At 40.6% G+C, this 23005-nt stretch overlaps 1 protein-coding gene across 1 annotated transcript in view; it reads right to left on the bottom strand.

The window, feature by feature from the left end:
* The window catches only part of RIGI (RNA sensor RIG-I), a gene marked incomplete at its 5' end in the record, with an annotated part of 43721 nt that extends 32286 nt beyond the window's left edge, over nucleotides 1–11435 (bottom strand). Inside the window, 3 exon segments of the mRNA XM_081236626.1 lie at nucleotides 919–1100; nucleotides 5393–5527; nucleotides 11297–11435. Of these exon segments, the coding sequence (XP_081092752.1) occupies nucleotides 919–1100; nucleotides 5393–5527; nucleotides 11297–11435 (456 nt within the window).
* Nucleotides 11436–23005: the final 11570 nt, after the last annotated feature.

Genomic DNA, 23005 nt, shown 5'->3' with positions numbered 1-23005 from the left:
CGGCATGTGGGATCTTCCCAGACCAGGGCACAAACCCGTGTCCCCTGCACCGGCAGGTGGACTCTCAACCACTGCGCCACCAGGGAAGCCCAATAAGGTACTATTATTATTTCTATTGTATACAGGAAGAAACAGAGGCTTAGAGAAACTAAATAACTTGCCTAAGATCACACCACTAATAAGTGGTTGAGCTTGGATTAACAAAATGTATTTGTGTCCAGAGCCTGAACACTTAACCACTGGAGTCCATAGCCTTTTTTCTTTTTTTAATTAATTAATTTATTTATTTATTTATTGGCTGTGTTGGGTCTTCGTGCAGCAGCACGTGGGCTTTTCTCTAGTTGCGGCGAGCGGGGGCTACTCTTCCTTGAGATGCGCGGGCTTCTCATTGCGGTGGCTTCTCTTGTCGTGGAGCATGGGCTCTAGGCGCGTGGGCTTCAGTAGTTGTGGCACATGGGCTCAGTAGTTGTGGTTCGCGGGCTCTAGAGCGCAGGCTCAGTAGTTGTGGCACACAGGCTTAGTTGCTTCATGGCATGTGGGATCTTCCTGGACCAGGGCTCGAACCCATGTCCCCTGCATTGGCAGGTGGATTCTTAACCACTGTGCCACCAGGGAAGCCCACTTTTTTCTTTTTATTTGCTAAACTGGTTGGTTGTATTTAAGTTTGCATAACATATTATTCTCAAAAGTAATAAAATAACTTTACCTGAAAATAGGGCAAACCTGAAAAAAACTTGTGACACAAAAATTACTCAGATCACAATTAAAAGTACTCTTCTAGGTAATTATGCCTTAGATTTGAGGACTTTTGTAGATTTCAGTGATCTTGCTCAGGTCTAAAGTAGCATAGAAAATAGAAGACATTCCCCATGTTTAAATTTTTCCCCCAAATTCAATATTTAATATTAATTAAAACACCTGAATAATTTCTTCACATTCCTGATTAATTAAACGTTCAGATATTTCAGGAAGGATACCTTTTGGATTGATCGTGGTTTTAAATTCTGGTTGTAAACGTTTTAAAAGTAATCTATACTCCTCCAACCTTTCAATTTTTTGGAAATCCCAACTTTCAATGGCATCATAAAGTCCAGAATAACCTGAAAAGTAGGAAGAAAATGGGGCTTTTAGAACACCAACTAAAAAATACTTTGAGATTAATATCATAGAAATCATGTTTGAATATTCAGTGAGAGAACTGAAAGCATATCTGTAAATCACCTCCATTATTTATGATCTTCCAAAAAGAAAATTCAGTATTCCTTTTAGGCACCCCACATTTCAGGTCCTCTCACAACGTTTACCATCTCTTAGGATAAAGTACTAAGGATAAATTTGAAGTCTTACATTTGGTCTTAGTATGAAATCTTCCTTCCAAGGTACCCCATGGACTTCACCTCAACCTCTGATTTGCCTTTCAAATGAGTCAAACCGTCACGCTATTAAGTATCTCCTCAGTGCAAAGTAGTAAAAAGGGCAAAAAGAAATAGAAATTTTAATTCCTGCCCCTCAGGGGCTTACCTCCTACATTATTCCAAGAAAAGAATAGTAAGTATAATGGGAAATTTGAGGGGAAAAAATTATTTTCAACTGTAATAATCCAAGAATGCTTGGCCCTAAGATTGTCTTAGCAGAATATCCAGGCTTGTCTGACTATAAGGCCCACACGCTTTTCATTAGGCTATAAAGACTATAACCACAAAATGAGCACAGATGAACCTACTACCAGACTTAAGAACTAGAATATTCCAGTACCTTTGTGGGTGTATGCCTCCTCTCTCCCACCCTTCTATCTTCCTGAAAAGATACCACCATCCTGTATTTGATTTATCACTCTTGATTTTTTTTTGAATAGTTGCATGGCCTATGTTCAGTTCCCTATACAATACACGTTTAGTTTAAGCTTGTTTGAAACTTTATAATTATATCCTACTAAATGCAATTTTCTCTGACTTTTTAAAAAGTTTAATATTACATTTCTAAGTTTCACCTGTGTTGTCGTCTGTAGCTATGCTCGTACATTTTCATTGCAGTATAACAGACTCTAATGAATATCATAAAATTTATTTATCCATTCTCCTCTTGAAGGATACTGGGGTTGCTTCCATTTTTGTTTGTTTGCTTGCTTGTTTTTGGCATTACAAATTGATTATACTATGCATATTCTTATATGTGTATTCTGGAATATATGTGTTAAGAGTTTTTCTAGGGCATATATCAATACTTAAGAGTGAAACTGCTGGACAGGATACAGGAGAGTTGAACCATACAAGATGATGACAGTTGTTTTTCAAAACAGTGGAAGCATTTACACTCCCTATTGTGATCCTTAAGATTTCCCATTATTAAAGATCCTGTTCAAAACTCCACACCACTAGCTATCTACCTTACATTTGGTAGTGTATATATGTCCATGCCTCTCTCTCGCTCTGTCACAGCTAGTGGGAAGCAGCCGCATAGCACAGGGAGATCAGCTCGGGGCTTTGTGTGATAAAGCAGAAACTAATACACCATTGTGAAGCAATTATACTCCAATAAAGTTGTAAAAAAAAAGAAAACTTCACACCGTTGGACCTCTTAAATTTTGCTATCTAACACTTATAAAATGCTATCTCATCGTGTTCCCAATTTACAATTTCCTAATTGTTAACTGGACTGAGATTCTTTTCATATGTCTATTAACCTTTCATGCTCCCTATTCTTTGAAGTGTCAGTTCACATCTTTTGCCTTGTAAATGTTTTCTTTCTTTTTCTAATTGATTTTGAAGCCTTTAAATATATTATGGATACTACTTTGGTGATTATATATTTTGAAAACACCCTCTCCCAGTTTGTCACTTGTTTTTTCACTTTCTGTATAGTGTTTTTTGATAAATAGATGTTCTTAATTTTAATGTCATCAAATTTATCAATCTTTTATAGTTAATGCTTTAGTGTCTTATCTCATAAATCCTGCCATATCCCAAGGTCATAAAAATGCTCTTCCGTATTCTTTTCTAAAATTGTAAAAATTTTGTAAAGCCCCTATCAGCATGTCTAGCACTCAGTAAATAGTAACTATTATTTATAAAGCAGAAGGATTATATCCACTTTTCCATTCTTTTGTTCTTACAGTTAACAATAAATGTTGGCTATTATAATCAGAGGTTAATAGGTACCACTGAGAGTCATTGTGGTGTAGTAAAATGAGCACAGAATCTGAATTCAAATCCCAGCTCTGCCCTTACAGGCTATAAGCACAAACAATTCACAATCTGTGAGCCTCAATTCCCTATCTGTAAGATGGGAATGAAAACAGTACCTACATCCCAGAGTTATGAGAATCAAATGAGATAATCCATTTAAAGGACTTGGCATGCAGTAAGCCCTTATTATACAATGCCCAAATCTGTCTATCCACTCATTCCTCCTGACTGCAGCAATCAAAATGATTGAGTGCCTGGGAATGATATTGGTACAGCCTATGAAAAATTCTGTTAGAAATCTAGGTTAGTCATTTCTACCCAATTCACACAAATATTTTGCTGTTTATAATTCTCTGAATGGAAACTTGGATCCTTTTACTATATGGTCCCATCTAACCATAATTTCTGTGTTTGCAAATCTCACCATATGCCTATTTATTTAAAAAGAAAATAAATAAAATTGTTAAAATTTTGCCATTAAGAAGAATTAAGTCTTTATTTTAATTCTTTTGATTTATTGTGTGTGTGCGAGTGGGTGTGCGTGCATGGAATGAGGTAAGGAATACAAATTTACTTGTACCCACATGGATACGAAAGTTAGGGTTTGCATGGTTTTTAACATTATCCTGTTTAAAATGGCCCATTGTAATTTATCAAAAAGCCCCTCCTTTCCGAGTGATCCTCCTTTCCCAGTGATCTTCAATACATCAGGTTTCTATAAATATATGAGTCTGATTGAAGGCTCTCTATTCTATTTCACTGGTCAATTGTTCAATGCCAGGACCAGCATTACACTGTCTCAATGCCTATGGCTTTTAATAAATCTTGATATCTAGGAAGGGAAACTCCAACCTACTTAATTCTTCTTCTTTAGGGGTGTATTGACTATTCTTGGGTCATAATTCTTCCACACACATTTTATTTTTTTTTTTTTTGCAGTATGCGGGCCTCTCACTGTTGTGGCCTCTCCCGTTGCGGAGCACAGGCTCCGGACGCGCAGGCTCAACAGCCATGGCTCACGGGCCCAGCCGCTCTGCGGCATGTGGGATCCTCCCAGACCGGGGCACGAACCCGTGTCCCCTGCATCGGCAGGCGGACTCTCAACCACTGCGCCACCAGGGAAGCCCCACACACATTTTAGAATTAGCCTGTCAAGTTCATGAAAAAGCATGCGGGATTTTTATTTAGAATTGTATTGAATATATAGATCAATGTAGGGTATACTACATTGATACTTTTATGGTATCAAGTCTTCCTCTCCACTTGCATAGGTTATATCTCCACTTAGCTAGGACTTCTTTTTTGGGGGGGGCCATGCCACACGGCTTGCAGGATCTCAGTTCCCCAGCCAGGGATTGAATCCAGGCCATGGCAGTGAAAGAACAGAATCCTAACCGCTAGACCACCAGGGAACTCCCTAGGACTTCTTTAATATTTTTCAATAAACTTTTATCATTTTCTCCATTCAGACTCTATACATCTTTTGCTAGGTTTATTCCTAAATATAACTTTTGTTACTGTTATAAACGGTATTTCATTTTGGATAACATTTTCAATTTTTTCCAGTGGGTGGAAATACAACTAATTTTTTTTAATGAATTTATTTATTTTATTTATTTATTTTTGGCTGCACTGGGTCTTCATTGCTGCTTGCAGGCTTTCTCTAGTTGCAGCAAGCGGGGGCTACTCTTCGTTGTGGTGCGCGGGCTTCTCATTGTGGTGGCTTCTCTTGTTGCAGAGCACGGGCTCTAGGCATGCGGGCCTCCGTAGTTGTGGCACGTGGGCTCAGTAGTTGTGGCTCGCAGGCTCCAGAGTGCAGGCTCAGCAGCTGTGGCGCACGGGCCCAGCTGCTCCGCGGCACGTGGGATCTTCCCTGACCAGGGCTCGAACCCACATCCCCTGCATCGGCAGGTGGGCTCTCAATCACTGCGCCACCAGGGAAGCCCACTAATTTTTGTATACTGATCTAACATCCAATAAACCTGCTAAACTGTCCCGTTAGTTATAATAATCTCTCTGTAGATTCCTTTGGATATTTCAGGTAGACAATTATAGCATCTGCCTGAAAATAGTCTTTACATTGCCTTAGATTAACAGACATGAACTAAATGTTATGATACTTATAAATTAATAGTATTTCACTTTTACAGCATTTTGAAACAGTTGAGTAATATACTGTGATTTGTGAGTAAAAAGAATGAACTAACCTGTTTGGTCAAGGGCATCCAAAAAGCCGCAGAACCAGCTTTCCTCCTGGAGCTCCAACAGGAACTGGAGAAAAAGTGAGGCAGCCTCCATTGGGCCCTTGTTGTTTTTCTCAGCCTGAATATGCTGCACCTCATCTACAAACAGAAGCAAGAGTGACATCAAACTGCAGAAACGAATCACTGGAAGTAAAACCATTAATCATTGGAAGGGCTGGCTGTCAGACCAACCTTCTCAAATGGGACTGGGGAGTATAACAAATCACAGCAACGAAAGCAACTGCAGGAAGGCAGCAAGTCTCTGCCCAGGCCAATCACGCCCATTCTTGACCAACCCCCACCCCCATCCTCTCTGGAAACTTCTCAATAGTTTGCTGTGGAAGTTTGGGAACATGCTGGAGGGCAATCCTTAAGAAAAGGAGTTTCTTAAAGATGTTTGCAAGAGTCTCCCCATAACAAGGGAGAAGTCAGGGTAGCACTGGGTTAGGTGAAGAACAAAGGCTTCTTCTAACATTTTGATAGCTTCTTGTTCAAAAGTCTAAATTAATTACAGGACTAAAAGAGTGTGAGGATAGGACCACTCATGCCATCAGTAACAATTACAGAGGACACAGCAAGCAGAATTAGGATAAACAGAGATACTTTCATGGTCCTTTTTCCAGGCTTTTGCTAAGACGTGTAAAAAAATTAATAAACAGAAATCTCAATTAAATAGAGTCAGGAGACCAGAAGGGGGCGCTCTCATGCCCTGTGAACATAGCAGAGGCCAAGAGGAAGAAGACAGACTCTTCTCTCCTGGCAACGACTCAGCCAATGAAAAGCCATGGACTCTTTGTTTACTACAGTCCTCCCAGCCTCCTTTTCCTCTCTAAAAAAAAGGGTTCTCCTCCCTTTGCCCTGCAGGGACTTGCACATGGCTGCCACGGTTGCAGACCCCAGATCGCAATTCTCTGATGACCCTGAAAAAACCCATCTTTGCTGGAGAAATATCTGTCAGTCTATTCACTTCAGGTCAACAGAGAGTAGGAAATATAGCAGAAAAGAGAAAGCAAAAGAAGCTAAAGAGAAACACAGCGAGGTCAGGTAACAGAAAACTATCCACCAACCAGCTGGTGGTCATACTGATTTTGTACACTAACTCCACGTCTGGGCTGGTGACCAAACCTCTGCCTTTGCATGACCTGACATTTTATAATTTTCCATTTTTTTCCCCATTGTCAATGGAATGTAAATTCCAATGGAGTAAGCCAGTTGTCTGGCTGGTTAACCTCTGTATTTTCAGAGTTTAGAAGAAGACCTAGTACTTAATATACACTTAACAAAGGTATGCTGAATGAATGAAAGAAGAAAGGAAAGAATGCATTCCTTCTCAGCAACACTAAAACAAACCCTTTTAAAGTGTAAAATTCAATAGTTTTTAGAATTTTAAATCTAATTTTAGTGCCTTTTCCTCACTGTAAAAATAGATCTTGTACCATTAGCAGTCATCCCCATTTCCCCTCCCCGTAGCCCCAGGTAACCACTAATCTTCTTGGGTCTCTATGGATTTGCCGGTTTTGGACATTTCATATGAATGGAATCATATAATATGTGGTCCTTGTGGTCCTTCACTTAGCATAATGTTTTCAAGGTTCATCTATTGTGTATCATTTATCATTCAATCCTTTTCCTTGCTAAATAATATGTCATTGTACGGATACACCACATTTTGTCTATCCATTCATCAGTTAATAGGCATTTAGGTTGTTTCTACATGTTGTCTTTTATGAATAGTAATGTTATGAACATCCATGTACAAGTTTTTGTGTGGACATATGTATTCATCTCTCTTGAGTATACACCTAGGCATGAGATTGCTGGGTCCTATGGTAACTCCATGTTTAACACTGTAAGGAATTGCCAACCTGTTATCCAAAGGAGCTGCACCATTTTACAGTCCTACCAGCAATTTATGAGGATTCCAATTTCTATACATCCTTGCCAACACTTTTTACTACCTTTTTAATTTTAGCCATCTATATTAGTTTCCTGTGTCTGCAGTAACAAATTACCACAAACTGGGTGGCTTAAAACAATAGAAACTTATTCTCTCACAATTCTGGAGGCCAGAGTCTGAAACCAAGGTGCTGGCAGGGCCACACTCTCCCTGAAGGCTGTAAGGGACAAGGCATTCCTTGCCTCTTCCAGCTTCTGGTGGCTGCTGGCATTCCCTGGCTTGGGGCCACATCACTCCACTCTTTGCCTCTTTCTTCACATTACCTTCCCCTCTGTTTGCCTGGCAGCCGCATCACTACAGTCTCTGCCTCTGCCTTCACATGCCATTCTCTTTGTTCCTCTATGTTTCACATGGCTGTCTTCTTAGGAGGACACCAGTCATATTTGATCAGGAGCCCAACCTACTCCAGGATGACCTCATCTTAACTAACTGCCTCTGTAAAGATCCTATTTCCAAATAAGGTCACATTCTGAAGCCTGGGGTTAGGACCTCAATATATCTTTTTTGGGGGATAATTCAATCCATAACAGTAACCTATCTTGTCACCTATCCCAGCATCCTTGGGCACACAACCCTTTGCAATAGTTAATCCTTTTCCTAAACCTAGTCCTTACAGCTGGGTTCTTGCTCCCAGGCTTCGCTGCTGTTTGTTCTTCTGCTAGACGTGCTACCTATGAGCCATTATGGATAGTCCACATGGAGGTCCAGATTCGTCTAGTCACAACTGAGACCTTCCCAGGTAAACTGCCTCGCCATATCCTAGGCAGTTGAGTTTTACTCTGCACATGGTTGGGCCCACTGTGATGCTGCCTGGCCCCAATATCTGCTGCTACTAGGTAGTGTTACTTTCCTCAAAAGCACTGGGAGTTCAATGCATGGAAACTTGCATTTTTGGCAGGCAGTATCTCTCACTCCTTTTGCCATCCTGGCCACTCTGTGACGCTATCCTCAGCTCCCCAAGGCAGACCAATTTCTTGGTCTTTCCCTGTGCTTTCTCAGTTAATTTACATGCCTCTGACTGGAGTGCTGACACTGCATAGTATATAGTAATCATGTGTAGGCCTGTCTTCTCCCTTAGACCGTGACCATGAGCATGTTGTACTCATTTTATCTGCATCTTTGTCTTCTAATCATCAACAAAGTGTCCGGCTCATGCATGTGTCCAGAATATGTTACTGAAGGAATGGACAAATGCTTAGAATATTGCCCACCAGCACCCTTCCAGGATAAGGGTTAGTCTTGACTCCAAAGGCATATTGCAAAAAATCTGTAGCCCACACCCAGGTCTACATTGAAACATCCTGGATAACTTGTGAATAAGCAAAGCCCTGAGGTACCCCAGTAACCAAGCAAGCTCTCCAGAAGAAACATGGCTGCAGTGCTCCTTTCGCAAGAGGCAACTCATGCACAATATCCAACATGTGGAGAGAAGGATTATAGTAAGAGATAGTGGATGTTGCTAGTGTAATTTAAACATATTGGTGTATTTGTGTGTGTGTGTATGGGAAATGTATGGGCATAAGGAGAGTATGGATGAGCTCCCACTGCCTTCTAATGAGGGCAAAAAAAAATGAGTCAAAAAGCTTCTATCCAGCCATAATGCTCTTTAGTGTCTGTGCTCCTTCACTGAATCCTGATGATAAAATATATTTGTCACAGTTAAGGTTAACCAATAGAATCCAGAGCTTCCAAAGCAGCCAAGAAAAAAAAGAAAAAAAATAGGGGATAGAGAACTTTATCAATCTAACAGAAAACCAAAAGAGATGGGGAGAAAGCAGAGTTTATGTGATAAAATATAAAGAAATGAACAGGAAAGATGTAATCCAACTAAATGAAAACAGCTGCCTCCAGGGAAGGGCTTGAAATAAAAACTCTATGGTATCGTTAAGAGTCAAAAATAAGAAAATATTATACAGTGTTCTTCAGCTTGCTTTTCTAACTTACCTTTTGGTATTTTTATTGTGATTGTATTGTAACTATAAATTAAAACTAATATATATTAAAAGCTATCCCACTTATGTGCTCCCTTAGCACACTACGGTTTTCCATCAAACCACTCACCACACTTTATTACCATTGTTCTGTTACTTGCCTTCACATGTGTACTCTAATCCCTTAGGGCAGGAACCATTTCTATCGAGCTCACCAGTGAACCCTCATTTCCTAACAGGATGCTTCCTATTAAATAATATGTGTAGTAATATGTGTTAATTATCTCCAATGCTAGCCTAATGCCTAACACACACCTTAACTGGGGTTAAGTTGCTGGTAATTGAATCAATACATGAGTGCATGAAAGAATGGGATTCCTAGCATTGTTAGGGTTTCACTCATCCCAAGGATTTCTAGAAGAGACAGATGTCTTGCATGGCTACCATTCTCCAAGGGCCCAAGCTACTCTTGTTACTTTTCTCTGAGTACAACTAGAAAGTAGGGGTCTATTTGTGTTGGTGGCATTCTTTCACTCCTCACTCCACAACCTGTGCTTTGGCTTTGCACAGCAATTAGCACTCAAGTTACCTGTCTGCTTTAATGCAATTTCCAAAAACCACCTCACATCAGGAAAGCTACGTAGGCACTTAGAGCAGATTCCTTCTCTCATCTCAACCCTTCCAGGCACCACCTCCCTTCTCTTCTCCCCAAGCCTCTGCTCACCTCTGCCACAAAGCACTTCAATACAAATTTGTAAAATGGCCATTATCCATCATCAAGGGACTTATAAACCACATGGAAACACCTGAATTGAAGCCTAAAGCCATTCACTCCAGGGAGTCTTGCTCCTCTCATAATTCAAAAAGATTCATGCACCCCAGTGTTCATAGCAGCACTATTTACAATAGCCAAGACATGGAAGAAACCTAAATGTCCACTGACGGAGGAATGGATAAAGAAGATGTGGTACATATATACAATGGAATATTACTCAGCCATAAAAAAGAATGAAATAATGCCATTTGCAGCAACATGGATGGACCTAGACATTATCACACTAAGTGAAGTAAATCAGACAGAGACAAATACCATATGATATCACTTATATGTGGAATCTTAAAAAGTGCTACAAATGAACTTATTGACAAAACAGAAACAGACTCACAGACTTCGAAAAGAAGCTTATGGTTACCAACAGGGAACCCTAGGGGAGAGGGATAAATTAGGAGTCTGGGATTAACGTATACACACTACTACATGTAAAATAGATAATCAACAAGCACCTACTGTATAGCACAGGGAACTCTACTCAATATTCTGTAATAACCTATATGGGAAAAGAATCTGAAAAAAATGGATATATGTATATGTATAACTGAATCACTTTGCTGTACACCTGAAACTAATACAACACTGTAAATCAACTATACCCCAATATAAAATATAAATTAAAAATTTTTTAAGTTTCCAGTTATTTGGTAGTGCAAATAAGATCCAGATCCGGCAGAGTAAGTCTCAACTTCCTTTGAGTTCTGACAGCACTTTGCAATCATTTGTGTACTTCGTCCTCAACCGTCTTCCATCTCCAAACCCTTGGACTTTAAAGTATTTTAAGGAAGGGCTTGTATCTTATTCTGAATCTCTGATGTCAGCCCAAAGACAAACACAGGAGACGCTAGGTATTAGTAGAAATAAATGAAATGGACAGCGACTTGTTTCCCCAGCTTTAAATCTAAATAGATGTGCCCCCCTAAGCAAGTCATTTCACCTCTCTGGGACTCAGTTTCCCCATCTGGGCCTCCAAGTGCTCCTCAAACTCTGACAATCTCTAGTCTAAAATGCTGTGGAGATCTTGCCACAAACCCGGTGTTCCCAGCAAGCTACATGTATTGATTGAAAAACAGGGGAAAAGCAAGGCGGAAATAAGTCCTGAACTGTTTTCTTGCCCCAAGGGGCAAGCGCCGCTGGGAACCACTCACCGTCCCTAAACCAGGGGGTCACGTAGCTCAGGACGTAGGTAGAGTCCACGATGTTCCTGACATGGTCCCGGAAGGTGTGCAGATTCTGCCGCTGCTCGGCGGTCCTGCCGGCGGCTCCGCTCCCCGCGAGGTCCTCGCCTCACCTGCGCTCCGCTCCCTGCGCTCAGCTCCCAAGAAAGCCCCGCGAGCCGGGAGGGATTGTCCAAGAAAAGCACCCAGCGCCGAGAGGCGGAGCTGCAGGGAAACCAGGACTGCCAAGGAAAAATCGAAACTGCAATCAGGGGTGGGAGGCGGCGGCCGTCCAGTCTCCGCTCGCGCAGGTTCCCTGCGCGGTTTCGTTTCCTCTCTGGCTGCCGGGTCCGCCCACCCGCGGGCGCACGCTGATCCAGAGGGACCCAAGAGGACCCCTGCGAATTGCTTTCTGATGTTCATTTTATTCATCTTACTTTCTATTTTGCTTTTACATAGATAAAATTTAGTTTAAATAAAATGCACAGATTTTAATGTACAATTCTGAGTTTTGGAAAATGAATGCGTGTGTAACCACCTTCCCCAGGTTGTGTGGGTCCTCTGGCCAAGTGTCTTAACTTTACAGGGAACTGTCACCTGTCTTCCAAAATGGCCGTCCCATGGTCCCTTCCCTCCTGGAGGGTGAGACAGCTCCAGGTGATGCACATCCAGGAAATACACGCGTCGGTCAGTTTTTTTGTTCGCTTGCTTGGTTTGGTTTGGTTTTTTGCCAGGTGTGAAATGGTGCATTATTGTCAAATATATGTATACTCCAGATATCTTCTCCCAGTCTGTGACTTATCATTTCATTTTCTTCAAGGTGTCTTTTCAGCACAAATCTATTTTGGTGCAATCTAATTTATAGGGTTTTAAAAATTTTTGTTTACTGCCTTTTGTGTCCTCTTTAGTAAATCTTTGCCTACTCCAAGGTCATAAATATATTCTGTCTTTTCTTTAAGAGTCTTTGTGCTTTTAGCTTTTACGTTTAGGTTATGACCATCTCAAATTAATTTTGTTGTGGTGTGAAGCAGAGGTCAAGGTTTCATTTTATTCCTGCACTTCCAATTGTTCCGCACAAACTGTTTCATTTGTTGAAAACTCTTCCTTCTCCCATTGAATGGCCTCTGGCACCTTTGTCAAAAAAAAAGTTGACTGTATGTGTGCAGGTCTATTTCTAACTCTATTCTGATCCACTTATCTAGTTGCTGATACTGCTTTATTCTTCTTTGTAAAGATTATATTGACTATTCTGGGATTTTGACTATATTGGGATTTTTTTTTTTTTTTTTTTTTTTTCAGTACTCAGGCCTCTCACTGTTGTGGCCTCTTCCTCTGCGGAGCACAGGCTCCGGACGCGCAGGCTCAGCGGCCATGGCTCACGGGCCCAGCCGCTCCGCGGCATGTGGGATCTTCCTGGACCGGGGCACGAACCCGTGTCCCCTGCATCGGCAGGTGGACTCTCAACCACTGCGCCACCAGGGAAGCCCTATATTGGGATTTTGATCAGAATTACGTTGAACCTACAGATGAACTTGAGAAGTGACATTTTTAACAATGTCAAGCCTTTGAACCCATGGACGTAAACTTTCATTTATTTAGGTCTTTAATTTCCCTCAGCAATATTTTATAGTTTTAAGAGTACAGATCTTCTACATATCTGTTAAATTTATTCTTAACTATTTTATGTTCTTTGATGCTACTGTAAATTGAATTTTTAAAATTTCATTTTCAAATTGTTTGTTGCTAGTATATAGAATTCACTAATTCACTTATTAGTTCTAGTGATTATTCTATAGATTTCTTAAAAATCTCTAGGTAAACAATCATGTCATTTTTGAATACATGTTTTTTACTTCTTCTTTTCCAATCCTTATGCCTTTCATTCTGCTTCCTTTCCTTATGGCACCTCCTATGGCTTCCAACAGAAAGTTGAATAAAACTGGTGAGAACTGACACCCTTATTACTTGTCTCAGCAGGGAAACAATGTTTCACTTTAATTACAAAGTTTGTAACAGAGAAGAACAAACCTGACTCCATATTGAATCTATTCCTTTAGCTCTAACCTTTGTGCTCTGTTGCCTGTGCTTAGTCATGCTGGCTCTGCACCAAGGGCTCCTCAAACTCAAAAGAATATTGCCGGGCTTCCCTGGTGGCGCAGTGGTTGAGAGTCCGCCTGCCGATGCAGGGGACACGGGTTCGTGCCCCGGTCTGGGAGGATCCCACATGCCGCGGAGCGGCTGGGCCCGTGAGCCATGGCCGCTGGGCCTGTGCGTCCGGAGCCTGTGCTCCGCGGGGGGAGAGGCCACAACAGTGAGAGGCCCACGTAACAAAAAAAAAAAAAAAAAAAAGAATATTGCCTCCAGCCTGAAATACACAGGATAGCCCATTCTCAAGGCTCTGACCTTTAAAGGTACAACACTTTCCCATTCATATAGAGATTAAAAGTTGCAGAACAGAGAATAACATTTGTCTTGTTGGAGGTTTATAGGAACATGTGACCAGACCTACCTTGACAGCTGCAAGAAGAAAGGATTCCTGCACCAAGAAGTCTGCAGCAACCAGCCACGCCCCACTTCCCCTTTTAGTATAAAAGAAGCCTGAATTCTGACTCAGGCAAGATGGTTCTTTAGTACACTAGTCCACCATCTTCACAGTCCACTGTCTTTCCGAATAAAGTCGCTATTCCTTGCCCCAACACCTCATCTCTTGATTTATTGGCCTGTGGTTTGGTAAGCAGTACAAGCTTGCACTTGGTAAACAAGTTGGCTGTTGTTTTTTCTTAGATGCCCTTTATCAGATTAATGTTTTCTTGTATTCCTAGTTTGCTCAGAGTTTTTATCATGAATTGGTGTTGAATTTCTCAGATGTTTTTTTCTGTATCTATTGAGGTGATCATATATTCTGTTAACATACTAAACATTGATATTTATTTATTTATTTATTTATTTTGGTTGTGTTGGGTCTTTGTTGCTATGTGCCGGCTTTCTTTCTAGTTGTGGTGAGCGGGGGCTACTCTTCGTGGTGGTGTGTGGGCTTCTCATTGTGGTGCCCTCTCTTGTTGCGGAGCATGGGCTCTAGGCACGCGGGCTTCAGTAGTTGTGGCACGTGGGCTCTAGAGCACAGGCTCAGTAGTTGTGACGCACGGGCTTAGTTGCTACGCAGCATGTGGTTTCTTCCCGTAGCAGGGCTCAAACCCGTGTCCCCTGCATTGGCAGGTGGATTCTTAACCACTGAGCCTCGAGGGAAGCCCCATTGATTGATTTTTGAATATTAAACCAACCTAGAACTCTTGGGATAAATCCCATCTGGTCATGATGTCTCACCCTTTTTAAAATTATTCTTTTCTCCTACTTCCTTTGGGTTTAATTTGCTCTTCTTTTACTAGCTTGTTAAGGTAGAAGTTTAGATCACTAATTTTATACATCTTTCTTTCCTAATATAAGCATTTAAAGTTATAAATTTCCCTTTTCTCATCTAAGTTCTCACATCCCATCAGTTTTGATACATTGTATTTTCAATGTCATTCCATCTAAAATAGTTTCTAATATCCCTGTGATTTCTTCTTTAACCTATGAGATAATTAGAAGTGTGTTTATTTTTCAAATATTGGGAATTTCCTAAACAGCTTGATGTTATTGACTTGATTTTAAACTGTTGTGATCCAAAAGCATATGTTGTAAGATTTCAGTCTTTTGAAATGTAATGAAACTTGCCTTATGGCCCAGCATATAATGACTATCTTGATATATCAAGTATCTTCTAGATACACTTAAGAATGTGTATTCTGCAGTTCTTGAGTATAATGTCTGATAAATTTCAATTACGTCAGGTTGGTTTATTAGTGTGGTTCTAGTATTCTATACCCTTACTAATTTTGTCTACTTCTTATATCAAGTAGTGAGAGGGGGTGTTAAAATCTCCAACTATGATTATTGATTTGTCCACGTGTCCCTTTTGTTCTATCAGTTTTTCCTTCATAAAATTTTTTTTTTTGCGATATGCGGGCCTCTCACCGCTGTGGCCTCTCCCGTTGCGGAGCACAGGCTCCGGACGCACAGGCTCAGTGGCCATGGCTCACGGGCCCAGCCGCTCCGTGGCATGTGGGATCTTCCTGGACCGGGGCACGAACCCATGTCCCCTGCATCGGCAGGCAGACTCTCAACCACTGCGCCACCAAGGAAGCCCTTTCCTTTATAAATTTTGTAGCTGTTATTAGATGCATACACATTTAGGATTGTTGTTTTCCTGATAATTATGTCTTTATTATTATGAAATGTCTTTTTGATACTTGTTATATCAAAGTCTACGTCATGTGTTATTACAAAACCCGTAACACCTTTCTTATGCTTACTGTTTGCATGGTACATCTTTTTCCATCCTATTGCTTTCAACCTCCCTGTTAATATTTAAAGTGTACCTCTAGTATATAGCTTATAGTTAGGTGTTCCTTTTTTATCCAGTCTGACAATCTCTGCCTTTTAATTGGAGCATTAAATTATTTCCATTTAATTATTATATGGGTTTAAAACTGCAATTTTGCTGTTCGTTGCATCTGATTTTGTTCCTCTGCTCTATTCCCTTGGGTTAATCAAATATATATATTTTACTTTTATCTTTCTTAGCTATAAATTCTTTTTCTTTTAGCTTTCTCTTCCTCCCCCCACCCATATATGTGTACACATAGTGGTTGCTCTGTTGTTTACAACATGCATCTTTAATTTATATCAGTCTACTTTTTTAAAAATTTTTAAAATAAATTTATTTACTTATTTTATTTTTGCGTTGGGTCTTCGTTGCTGTGCACGGGCTTTCTCTAGTTGCGGTGAGCGGGGGCTACTCTTGGTTGCGGTGTGCGGGCTTCTCATTGCGGTGGCTTCTCTTGTTGCAGAGCACAGGCTCTAAGCGTGCGGGTTTCAGTAGTTGCGGCTCGCGGGCTCTAGAGTGCAGGCTCAGTAGTTGTGGCACACGGGCTTAGTTGCTCTTTGGCATGTGGGATCTTCCCGGACCAGGGCTCGAACCTGTGTCCCCTGCATTGGCAGGTGGATTCTTAACCCCTGTGCCACCAGGGAAGCCCCTATATCAGTCTACTTATAATCAATATGATAAGATCAAGTAAATATAAAGTAAAAGATCCTTGCAACCATGTAATTCCATCCACCCCAGCCCATCATTTGTGCTATTGTCCTAACTTTTACTCTTCTATTTATTATAAACCACATAATACAATGTTATAAGCTTTATTGTAAAAAGTCAGTTGTCTTTTAAATAAAATAAGAAAATGAGAGTCTTTTCTATTTTCCTGTGCTTTTTTACCATTTCTGATGCTATTCATTCCCATTTGTAGATACTGGTTTCTTTCCATCTGATGTCACTTCCCTCTGGCTCCTCCAATACGTTGTTTAGGCTTCCAGTGAATTTTTTATTTGAAGTATTATTTTGAAAAGTTCTAAGAGTTCTACTGTTTTTTTCTACTTTCAATTTCTCAGCTGAGAAACTCTGTGTTCATTATAGCTATCTTCTCTTTAAGTTCATGTATATATTTCTAATAGTGTCTTTAAAGTCTTTGCCTGCTAATTCCATCATGTGGATTATCTCACGGCATGTTTTTGTAACTGTTTTTTCTCTTGCCTATGGATTCCTTCACATGTCTAATAATTTTTTATTTTACACTGGACATTACAGATATGCTGTAGAATCTCTGGATTCTATTATTTTCTCTGGAGGGTGTTGCTTTTTGTTCTAGCATGCTAACTTACCAGCTATTCATTTTGAAATTACAGAGGCCTCGTTTCACACATTGTGCTGGGTTTCACACATCTATTAAAGTTTTGCCTTTAATGAAAGGTGACTCCCCTATTCAGGGGTATAGTCTTTTCTGCTAAGGCAGGGCCCTGAGCAGTTTCAAGTGAAAAGCCCTACATGTTTCCACTGCCTTTCCAAGTTGGTGGGACTCAGATTCCAAATTCTGCCTTCCCTTCCCAGCTGAGATATCCGTTGAGCTTTTCCAGCCTTCCAGCTATTGCTTACCTGGGCCCCTTGGATTCTCCCCTCCATGTATACATCACAAGGAGAGCTAAGGATTTGAGTGAAGGTTATATACAAATTCTAGGGGTCCCCCTTTGTGTTTCCTTTCTTTCAGAATTTTCCCCCTCAGTATCGTCACTTTGGCAGCCCCAGGGTTCATCTTCTAATTCAATGCCTGTGATTTTCTGCTTGTCTGCAAACCTCCATGTGGACTGGTGGGGGAACACTTAGAAGAAAAGCCAAATAAATGCAGTTCTCATGCAGTACAGTTCCTGTCTTTCAGTAGTCTAATTCCCTCTAGTTTCTGCCTTTTGATTTTTTTTTCAGTGCCTTCAAGTACTTGTTCTTTATATTTCGTCCATTTTTATCACTTATACAAGCTATTCTGCCACTAGTTGGGTTTAGACTTTTAACTGAGAAAAAGAAATCAGATCCAAAATTCCTTAAAAAAAAAAAAAAAGACACGCTTCCTTTTATGTTACCAGTAGGAAACAACAGAGCTTTGAATAACAGTGGATTTATTAAACATCAACAATTATAGTGTAGAATCTCAAAGAACTGAAGTCCCAGAGATAGAGTCATGTGATAGATCTGTATGTAAAATCTGACCAAGGTCGGGGAAGAAGGGAAGTGTCACAGAATGGTGAGAAGAAAGGATTCAGCAGACTCTCTACCTCACCTGGGCATTACTTCATCCAACGCATTTACAGAGTATCTACTGTATGTCAGGTATTGTGAAAAGAACTGGGTATCTGGAGATATGTGAAAAACAGTCTCCCTCAGAAGCTTAGAGTCTGATTGGAGGAGGGAGCAGACAATAAAGATGTAAAAGTGTAAACAATAAAGAAATTGCCAAATGTGAAATAATACAAAGAAAGCAAGCAGAGTCATGACATGGAAAATAATGGACACTGGAAAAAACTATTTTAATACAATGGTAAGAGAATATTTTTCTGAGTAGGTCACATTTCAGCTGAATCTTTAAGAATGAGAAGGAATCAACTATTCAAAAAAAGCCGGGACGGGGGATTCCATGCAGGGGGACAGAAACAGAAATAGGTCAAAAAGAAAAAGTGAAAGACACTTGTAGCTGGAACTTCAAGAACGAGGGGTAAATGGTAGGCAGTGCTGCTGAAGAGGTAAACGGGGCCTTGTAATACAAGGAATGAAGTGCACTGGGAACACCTTGCAGGGTTTTAAGCAAAGAATAACATAGTCTCATCACATTTTTTGAAAGAACTCTCTGGCTCCTACACAAAACGAGTAGTTCGGTTGGGAGGTGACTCAAGTAGGAGAAGAGGAGGGCTTAGATAAGGACAGTGGCAGTGGGAGTAGAAGAAGAGATATATTTTAGTGATAGGATTGTGTGAACGGCGGCAGGAAAGAAGAGGAAAAAGAATCAAGGCTACAGTCCAGGTATCTGGTTTGAATGACTGTGAAAATGGTAGCACCATGACTAAAATGGAAAAGTTAAGTTTAGAGCTTGTGACATTCTAGTGTGGGAGTTGGATAAGAAAGTCTTGGTAGATGCCAGGTAGTAGTAAGGGCAATGAGGAGAAATAAAGCAGAATAAGGGAATAAAGAGTAACGGGGGCTACTTATACTACATGAGTTGATCAGGGAAGACACAAACAAAGTGAGGGCATGCCAACTGGGTGAAGAGCATTCCACCTAAAAACAAGAGAAGGTGCCAAGGCGGGAAGGCAGTAGTGAACTGGGTCCGCAAAAGAAAAGGTGTGCAGGGTTGTGGGGTGGAATGGGTTGGGGAGAGGGAAGACAGAGGTGGCCAAGGCCGTTCACATAAAGCCTGACAGACTTATCAAGATAAAGGACAACGGTTTTGATCCTAAATATGCTGGAGTACCACTGCAGGACTTTGAGAGGGAGAACAGAAAACAAACTGCAAGGGGGAAGGGGGAAGCAGTGACCTGGTAAGAAGCTACAGCACTAGTCCCAGTGCGAGACATGGCATATCGGACTAGGATCAAAGCAGTGGAAGTGGTGAAGTTGCTGGATATATAACCTTAAAATCCCACACAATTTGCTGTTGAACTGGATGAAGGATATGCGAGAGAGGAGTCAAGGAGAGCTCCCATTTGTTTAACCTGAGGCGCTGCACGAATGGTGGTGCCAACTATTAACAGGGACACTGGAAGAGAGGCAAGCTTGGAGGAAGAAATCAAGAACATGCTCGCTTGCTTGCTGATGAGAACTATCCACAGGCAGTGCTTCTCAAACGTTAATGCGCACAAGAATGACCCATAGCGGGCTTCCCTGGTGGCGCAGTGGTTGCTAGTCCGCCTGCCGATGCGGGGGACATGGGTTCGTGCCCCGGTCCGGGAGGATCCCACATGCCGCGGAGCGGCTGGGCCCGTGAGCCATGGCCGCTGAGCCTGCGCGTCCGGAGCCTGTGCTCTGCAACGGGAGAGGCCACAACAGTGAGAGGCCTGCGTAATGCAAAAAAAAAAAAGAAACTATTTCAAACTTACATGAAAATTACAAGGAGTACAAAGGATTTCTGTATGTTTTACCCTCGTTCACCAATTTTTAAATTGTACCACAACTTATCATTACTCCTCTCCAACTATATACGCATCTTCTGAACCATCTGAGAGTAGGTTACATAATGATTATGATTTACATGTCCGTGTGGGTTTTCCTAAAAGCACCAATCACCAGACGTGTCTATACAATTTCTGGTCTCTACATTATCATAGTAATTTAAAATGTCACCATTTCGATAGTACACAGGTCTAATGAGCTTAATGTTACAAATGGATCCATGCTCAGGAATTCCCTGGTGGTCCAGTGATTAGGGCTCCACGCTGCCACTGTCTTGGCCCGGGTTTGATTCCTGTCGGGGAACTAAAATCCCACATGACGCGCAGTGTGGCCAAAAATAAATAAATGAATAAATTAAAAAACAAACAAACAACAGAAATGGATCCATGCTCTGAATCCTGATGAAATCTGGTTTGTGTGGAGGAACCCCTTTCCATTTCTCATCCCCTGCCCCAATTCATGGGGACAATGGCTGCTGGTGGTTTCCAGTACCCCAAAGCACCTTATGAAAAATTTTTCCAAGTCCAGAGATGCACTACCGACTGGCTCAGGTGTCCACAGCCTACGGTAGAGGGGACTGCAATTATTCCCCATGATGTAAAAATAATCCCCAGCAAGTACAGGCCATCAGCTGACCTTGCATAAATTCTGCTCCTCTGTACACACCACCTATTGTTACTACAGACTAGATGGGTTAGGGCTTCCCTTGGGTTGCCTCCCCTAAGAACTAAGGCCAAATTTGACTATTTAGACAAAGAAGTAATAATAACAAGTTTTCCTGTTGTGAATCCGAGTATGAGATTGAGCAAGTGCTCGCCCAATGAATGAGCAAGTGGAAATGCCTAGTTGCATTTACTTTACAGAAATAAGTCGCAAAAACACTGAAAACCTGAGGTAAAATAAAATGTCTCATGGACAACAAACTTGGATGAATAGGCTAAACGAATGCAGAGTTAGGTTGAAAGTTTATAGAAAGTATAGCTCTGTGAAAGCAGAAAGCAGGTCTTAGCCAATTTTAAAAATCTCTAGCACCTATACGTCCACCCAATAAGCGCTTTAAGCATATCCTATGTGAAAGAAAATAGAGAAGGGATATAGTAGAACACATACAGTTGCCAAAGAACTTTCAGACTGGTGAGAGAGAAGACATTAGTAATCAACTGCAACTTGTGATGCATACCCTAAAGGAGTCCAGGGTTGTTAAGAGGAAGTAATTGAGAGGAAATCATGGAGTGGAGGGGAACACTTTAACATTAACCTAGTTTAGCCAGAGAATTCAGTTCCCAGCAGAAGAAAACGCTATGCATGAAGGCTCTGAATTAGTAGGGAGCAGCACCTCCACAGACCTGAAGCTGGCTAGTGTGGCCAGAGCACAAATGAAGTGAGAGAAAAGCTAAAGATGGACTAGAGTCTAATTAAGCAGAGATCTGTAATCCATATTATGTTGGACTTTTGTTTCCTTTTAATAAATATCCTAAGAATAATAGGAAGCTACTGAAGGATTTTAAGTAGAATGAAAGGGGAAAAAAATGTTTTTAAAGGTCTTTTGAAAGCTACATCAAGAATGGATGGAGGTAAACAGTGGATGCAGGCAGACCCATTATGGTAGTACAGGTGAGAGATCATGGCTGCCTAGACTGGATGATGGTACAGACACATTAGAAATATTAGAAAAATATCTAGTGACCAAGATTTAGTGACTGGATGAGAGGGCTGAAGGAGAACGAAGAATCAAAGACTTGGAAATTTGGGGCTTGAACACCTAAGAGGATGATGTGATGGTGCCATGTATTAAGATGGGTGTTCACTAAAATACCATGCAAAAGCAGAATGTGGAATACAACAGCATTCTTACATTTTTAGCACTTAAGAAAAACTACAGTCATTTCATAATTTCAAAGTATATTCTTTGATCAGCTATAATCATCCCACAATTTCTCCACATCTGGGCTTACTAAAATTGTGTCAACTTTAGATTCTCATTACTTTACAAACCAGTTTCCTACTGCCCTTAGGATAAACACAAACTCTTAGTGGGGCCTACAAAGCTTGGTCCCTCACTCTCTGTCCTTTAGCTAAGCCTGCTTCTTTTAGTCCTTAGAATATGCCAGACTCCCTTTCTGCCTTTGGATCTCTGCACATCCCCTTTGCTGACAACTCTACTCCTAGTTAATATCTACTTGTTCTCTGGATTTCAGTTCAACCACTACTTCCACCTGAGATTAGGCCCCCACTGTGTGCTCTTACAGGAAATTATACTTTGTCTCCAGAGAGCTTATAGTTTTTAATGTTTATATATATATATGTATATATATATATATATATATATATATCTCCCATGAGGAAAGGGAACATACCTGCTTTGTTCTATCACTGAATCCCTAAAAACCTGCAGACACACAGCAGACATTCCAATTTCTGTTCAACAATGAATGAACATGGGAGCAAAGCAAAGTGACGGCTAAATTTAGATCTCATCCATGCTCTACTGTTCACTGGCAATCCTACGTCAGGCTATAGAGGTACAGCAGTTTTTATCATCTCTAAACCAGAATAAAACATAAACAAACACAGCCACTTTGTGTAAAAGAACTACCAATATAAAAGAAGTCAGGCAAGGGTTTGTTTTTAGTAAGCTACATACTACACACTACATAACTGCATTTTGCTGAAGACAGCAAATTAAGATACTCTTCATAATCAGATTAAAGAACTAAAATAATCATTAAAACTGTGAGGTTAAATGTAGTTCCCATTAAAACTGTGAAATTCAGTATTTATAACACAAGGATATCCTTAACTATTTACAACAGTTTAGCTCCACTAAAATAATTTGATTTAAAAAACAATCAATACTGCAAAGGAAAATTTTTGGATTGTTTTAAAGTGTTACTGTTTTATTTTTTCTTTTGTTGAATACACATTTGCTTTACTGGCAGTCCAGATAAACAAGTATATAAAGGAAATATTTAAATTTTTCTTTTGGCAGATGTCAAGATAAACTGTGCAGATAAAATTCCTCAATTTAACCTGAAGAAATGGTTTTGAATCATACAAATTTTTAAGAAGAAAAATAAAGACTGTCCAAAGGGATTCTCCTAGCTTATAGCACA

The sequence above is a fragment of the Mesoplodon bidens genome (assembly GCF_964165515.1).
Source record: "Mesoplodon bidens genome assembly, chromosome: 6".
Classification (NCBI taxonomy): Eukaryota; Metazoa; Chordata; class Mammalia; order Artiodactyla; family Ziphiidae; genus Mesoplodon; species Mesoplodon bidens.
The sequence above is the reverse complement of the archived record's forward strand: the minus strand, read 5'-3'. Positions and strand labels throughout refer to the sequence as shown.